This window comes from Triticum dicoccoides, chromosome 2B (assembly GCF_002162155.2).
Source record: "Triticum dicoccoides isolate Atlit2015 ecotype Zavitan chromosome 2B, WEW_v2.0, whole genome shotgun sequence".
Classification (NCBI taxonomy): domain Eukaryota; kingdom Viridiplantae; phylum Streptophyta; class Magnoliopsida; order Poales; family Poaceae; genus Triticum; species Triticum dicoccoides.
Window position 1 is genome coordinate 537,898,880 of NC_041383.1, and position 6,065 is coordinate 537,904,944.

General features: G+C 41.8%; 1 protein-coding gene across 1 annotated transcript; it reads left to right on the top strand.

The window, feature by feature from the left end:
• Positions 1 to 6: 6 nt before the first annotated feature.
• LOC119364704 lies at positions 7 to 3,605 on the top strand. The gene is made up of 4 exons (XM_037630205.1): positions 7 to 1,339; positions 1,486 to 1,606; positions 1,694 to 1,841; positions 3,110 to 3,605. Exons 1-4 carry the CDS (start codon positions 843 to 845, stop codon positions 3,214 to 3,216), a joined length of 873 nt encoding a protein of 290 aa, XP_037486102.1. The 5' UTR covers positions 7 to 842; the 3' UTR covers positions 3,217 to 3,605.
• Positions 3,606 to 6,065: the final 2,460 nt, after the last annotated feature.

Consider the following 6,065-nt stretch of genomic DNA (forward strand, 5'->3'; position numbering starts at 1 on the left):
CCGCCTCCTTCCACCCCCCCGCAGTCGATCCCGCCTCCGTCGACCCATCCCGCTACCCCTCCTGGGTCCTCCTCGACAGCAGAGCCTACTTCGACGACCCCGTCAACGGCACCACCGTGAAGGCCACGACGAGCACGGGCCACAACTTCGAGGTCACTTTTTGTCTCGCCCACCCGCCTGCCGTCTCCTACTTCTACGTCCACTTTCCCGGAATCAACGTACTAGAGTGTTGCACCACGGAGCCCCGCGTCATTTCCTCCGCCAATGACCTCGCGCTCCTATGCTTCCCCTTCAGAACTGGCACATCGAGCACCTACGACTACTTTGTCTACAGGGCTGCCTCCGGCAAGCCCACCATCAGATCGGTCCCGTGTCCTCCTCCAACCTACAGGCACTCATGGCACGCAGCCATCGTATCCCGCGAGGAAGGCAGTTTTTTGGTCGCTGATCTTTCCCTGGGTCGGGACCTTGGGCACTACAACCTGCACATCTTCTCGTCGGAGACAGACGAGTGGAGCACCAAACATGTGCAGCTGAAGGAGCCTCCTGGTATCCTGCCAAAGCTAATTCGCAAGGTGATCTCTCTTGGAGAAGGCACAGTAGGATGGGTCGACCTCTGGCGCGGCATTGTTGTCTGTGATGTGCTTCAGAAGGATCCTGTTCTCCGCTTCATCCCGCTGCCCAGACCGCTGCCCAAGGCTGATTATGACGAGCCCCCGAAAAGCCAAGCATTGGCCGATTATGACGCAGCACGGTCAGTGCGGGACGTTGCCGGCTTCCCCAATGGTTTCATCGACTTCATCGAGATCGAACATTGTTTCAAATGGTCTAAGTTTATCAACATGAGGAGTTTCAAGACGACGGCCTATCTTGATTTCCTAGATACCATCAGTGATAATGACCTCCTTAGGCATCATGAAGAGGACATTATGGAGGATAAAATTGAGTGTGCACCTGATGGCTGGAAGATCCGAACAGGCTTTAGGAACATTTCTTGGAACCATTGGAGAAAAGGGTACAATTTCCATGTTGATGACATATCAGCCGAACCACAACTTGCTCTGGAGCTACTTCACCTGTGGGATAGTACAAGTGAGAAATGCAGAGTGACAAACCTGAAGACTACACCAGGCTTCCCGACCTTCACCATTTATGATTGTGCTGTTGTCCTCATGTCTAAGGTGGGTGCCGACCAAGTCACATGGATGCTTGGTGTAAATCTTGGGAATAAGTCGCTGGAAGTCATCAAGCCATACCGTGCCTTGAGAGTCGATTATTACAATCCGACCTTCATTTCCTGTGAATTCTCCAAATATCTGAATACCGCTCCAATTCAAAGGCATGTTTTTTGTTTAGCATTGTTCTCTATTTTCTTAACATTCATACAAACTGAAAAATATTTGCCAAACTAATTGTATGTTTCCCCCAGTTCTTCACTTATTTTACCACATGACACCTGACATTTTGCCTCTTAATTTGCTTAAGGCCATGTGATGAGGAAGTTGCAGCAGAGTCTGCTCCGAATGAGGAAGTTGCGGCAGAGTCTGCGCAGAATGGTGTGCCTAATGATCAACTTCCATTGGGGGATACTGTTCCAAACAATGTGGTAGGCACGCTGTAATCATCTTGCTACAACTATAAACGTGTCCATTCTGCCATCTGTTAAATAAGATTTAGGTGAACCCTTGTACAGCAACCCCAGCAATACAAGTGGAATGGGGGTGTTCCCATTAGGACTTCTAATGAATATGGTTTTGGCGAATACCACGACGACTATCAGCAGCAACCCAGTCTGACACAAACTGGGCAGCACACGTCGTCTTCAACTTCAACTCAATTAGGTAAAGACATTATCAATGCTTATATGGATCCCATGCTTATAATATGGTGCTGTTCTTTTATCCTAGTTCTTCTTGACTCGCGATATTTAACTCTAAAATGTTAGAAATTTTGAACATTAACATTTGATATCATGATTCCAGAATAATGTGCGACTTGGGCCACCATGTTGCCTTTCTTGCAGTATATGGCAGCTGTAGTTAGGAAGCAAATGTCTGTTGAATTTATGTTCTTGCATCTCTTTGTGAGGTTTTATATTTAACGGAACTGAATTGGATAATAATTAATCATTATTTGTAATTCAGAGACCACAGGTTGCTCTCCTGTTGACAACTTGCAACATTATCAATAGGGATACTATTTGTAGTGAACTGCATCCTGTACTGAAGCCCAGTTCTTTTAGCGGCTTATGGCATAAGGTGCCCCCTTCCTAGCTTATTTATATACCGTTCCCCATATTCATTTTGAGTTAAGGATTAATCAGATTAGCAGCTTCAATGAATATTGGGGGCGGCTTCTAAATAAGCTCGTGAGGGGCCAGCTTATTTCAGAAGCTGCCAAAAGAACTGGGCATTAATGTGCCAAATAAGTAAGTGAAACCGTTGCGTGAGCTAAGAAACATCTTTTAGGACTCGCAAAGTTTCATTCAACTTATAAGCAGAACTTATCAAAGTTTATGTCAGCCTTTCTCCCAAAAGGGAAAATTTTATCTTGAATTGGAGAATACAACCTTGCAACTGCAAATTAGCCAGTGCAGTAAAGTTGAGTGCAAACCTAGTTGTGGTCAGTGAGTAGGCTTACTAGCTGATGATTTTAAAATTCTACCCATGAAGATAATTATATGGGAGGTGATGATAGGAATCTTGGTTTCCTTGGGTGAGTGACTCGATTTGTGTGATATATGGAACTTTTGAGTATTCACTGTTTGTGGTGAAAGTTTCTTCCCCATTGTATTTTGTATTAATAACAGGTGACGTTTGGGAGCCTAGCTTGTTTACTTTAGTTAACTAGTTGATGATGTGACAGTGAGTTTTGTTGTGCTTGAGTTTCAGAATTCATATGCAATATTACGATAAATTTGCTGTTGGATGATCGGTGCAGAACAAAAAGATTAAAGTGAAAATGTTTACAACAATTTTTCCAGCATGTGGAATCATTTCCATTTGTTCTGTGTTCTTCTCTTGATGAAACCACTCTGTGCACTAAATAAATAACATGATTTTAGTTTTTATACATTAATATAACTTAATATAACTTATGTATTCCTCAGTGCCATCAAGTGAAAGGTGTAAGCTGACGATGGTGCTCCCTTTGATGCCTCCAAGGCCAGTGCAGCTTGCACAACCCCTTGGCTCCAAGGTGACTCTTGATGAATGACTTTGACGGCTGTCCTCAACCATGGCCAACATCACCACATGAAGCCATTTTTTCATCTCGTGCACCTGGCGAGCTGGTGGAATATCATGGTTGATGACCTGGAATGTCAACAAAGTGTACGCTCTAGCATCTCGATGATGTGCTGACATGTTCACAGACTACCACCGTCTGTTATCATATCATGGACGATGCTTTAAAACATTTGAATACTTTAATAATGTGTCTATGGAGTTATGGACCTTATTAGCCTTTGTTGATGTTCGGTTGCTCCCACATCATGATGCCTGTTTTGTGTATCATTTCCGATTAGCACCGAAGGATTTGTGAAGTCAGTCATTGACCGTCGACCTAAACATGTTAACTTTGTTCAGTAAGCACATTGTTAACCACCACATTGAAGTCATTTTTATCTCTTGCACATTGCGAGCAGGTGGAATATGAGAAATTTACAATATACATCGCGAGCAGGTGGAATATATATATATATATTGCTGGCGCAGGAATATGAGATTATGCTCAGTATAATTTTTTACAATATACAAGATAATGTCAGAATCAAGATGAATTTATTTGCTCTGATTTTTGACAGTTTCAGATTAGTAGTAGGTTTTAAAGCAAGATTTAATTTTCTTTTACATTCGTCATCTAGTCCTCCAAAAAGAAAATTTAACACCATTCATGATGACAAGTTATGATGAGAACAATTATCAAGTACAGAGTTGTACCTTCGATAAGCCTCGACAAGACTTTCACCTAATTTTTGTTTGAAGTTCATGACCTCGCTCCATAAGTCTTCTTTTGTGAGTAAAAGCGAGCCAAGAATCGGAAATTCAGTTTGGTTCCCAGGAGCACGTGCTCGTGGGCTCAAAAATAATTTTTGAAATGAAAAAAAATCAAAACAAAATTTTTATGTGTTGTTAGTCACATTCAAATACTACATGAAAATTTTGAGGCAAAAAGGTTAAGCATTTTGGCATGTGTAAAAAAAAATTGAGACGGAATAAAGTGGGATGGCATCAGCACATGCATGTAGGTAATCCTTAGTGACCATCCACCACCTGACAACATCAGGTACATTGCGAGGAGGAAGGAGGTGGTTTTCTTAGCAGTTTTGTCGCGTAGCAGGTGCGCAAGCATCGGACAGCTGGCGTGTGCGCTCGGCTCCGTCAGATAGCGCAGCTGCACGTTTAAGTATTTAGGAATGTTACCCCCAAATGTCACCCTAAATTTGTATTTTTTCACCGATGAAACATCGTTTCTCTGTTTCGCATGAAAATTGTCAAGCATGCTTGCAACACTAACACGGACATCCAAAAAAAATCAGAGTTTTTTAAAGCATTTACTATTTTTTGTGTTACTGTTCACCCAGGAGCATGTGCTCCCGGGAGCCAAAGCGCCCCTTCCGCCAAGAATGTGCTAGACAATTTATCCCAAGTGTCAAAAGTACATGCAGGATGAGAGCGGCGATTTGGTGCCCGGGCTCGGATGAGCCCGGTCAAGAACAATACCGCAATTTAAAATAGAAAAAAGTTCAAAAAAATTCAATTTTTTTGTAGTGCAAGATGCTCCTGTGCGTATACTCCGTGCAAAATTTTGTGAAGTTTGGACATTCGAGGAATTCATGGCAAAAAGGAGAAATTTCGGATGTATGAGGAACTTTTCAAAATCGCATTGTTCATCCCTGATTTTGTCTTTTTTGCCACGAGCTACTCGAATGTCCAAACTTCACAAAATTTTGAGTTCACTCACAGGAGCATCTTGCACCACAAAAAAGATTGAAATTTTTTGAACTTTCTTTCTATTTTAAATTAAGGTACTGTTCACCGGGCTCATCTGAGCCCGGGCTCCGGGCTGAATTATTAATGCAGGGTGAGTTAATAGCCAATCTCGCTTCGGTGACAATGAATGACAAAAAACTTAAGTTCAAAAAATTGCACCATGGAGAAGCTCCGCTCTCCACACTTCATCATAAGTAAATGTTTTTAATTTAAAGTCCCGCATAAATCTTCAAACTGATACAAAATGGTTATACGGATCCTTCGTACCATCAACTGTGAATTGCTTACTCTGCAACATACCGAGTAGAATCGGATTAGTTTCATAACTCTCCTCGGGTCTGGGCCCCAATAATTTAAACATTTCATCTATCGCCTCCACTCTTGCAAGTCTCTGATATCTCAAAACACATGATGAGTATATTTTTTAGTAAAAATGGTAATATAAATAAAAACAAACAAAATAAATTATATGCAAGTGGGAAGGTAACTTCAAACGCTATGTTCCCCAGCAATGGCGCTAGATAATGTTTGATGTCCTGTAAGGGTACATGTATGTTGTAGCACTTTCACGATAAGTAGAGTGTCGAACCTAGAGGAGGTGAATAGAAAGACACTACCAATCCCGCAACCGGAGTTCCCCGCCTTTTTTCGAAATCTCATAGTTGTATACAAATGAGACACACCCTTTTTTAGGCATATTCTCTTGTATATAAGAGTAGTTTGTTCACCAATCCAAAAAATGTTCTGGAATTTTTAAAAATGTTTGCGTTTTGAAAAATTGTGTTCGCATATTCAAAAAATGTTTGCTTTTTCAAAAATTGCATTCACCAATTCAATAGGTGATATATATATATATATATATATATATATATATATATATATATATATATGACTGGATTATTCTGTTACTAGTAACAGAATAATATTCTGTTACTATTGGGCCCTATAAGGCGCGACGCGTGACACAATCTCACGAATCCGGCCCACCAGCCCGAACCGGTACCGACCACAAACACACACACACACACCCAACCCACCCACCTCCCTCTCGATCCCCACTCCTCTTCCACT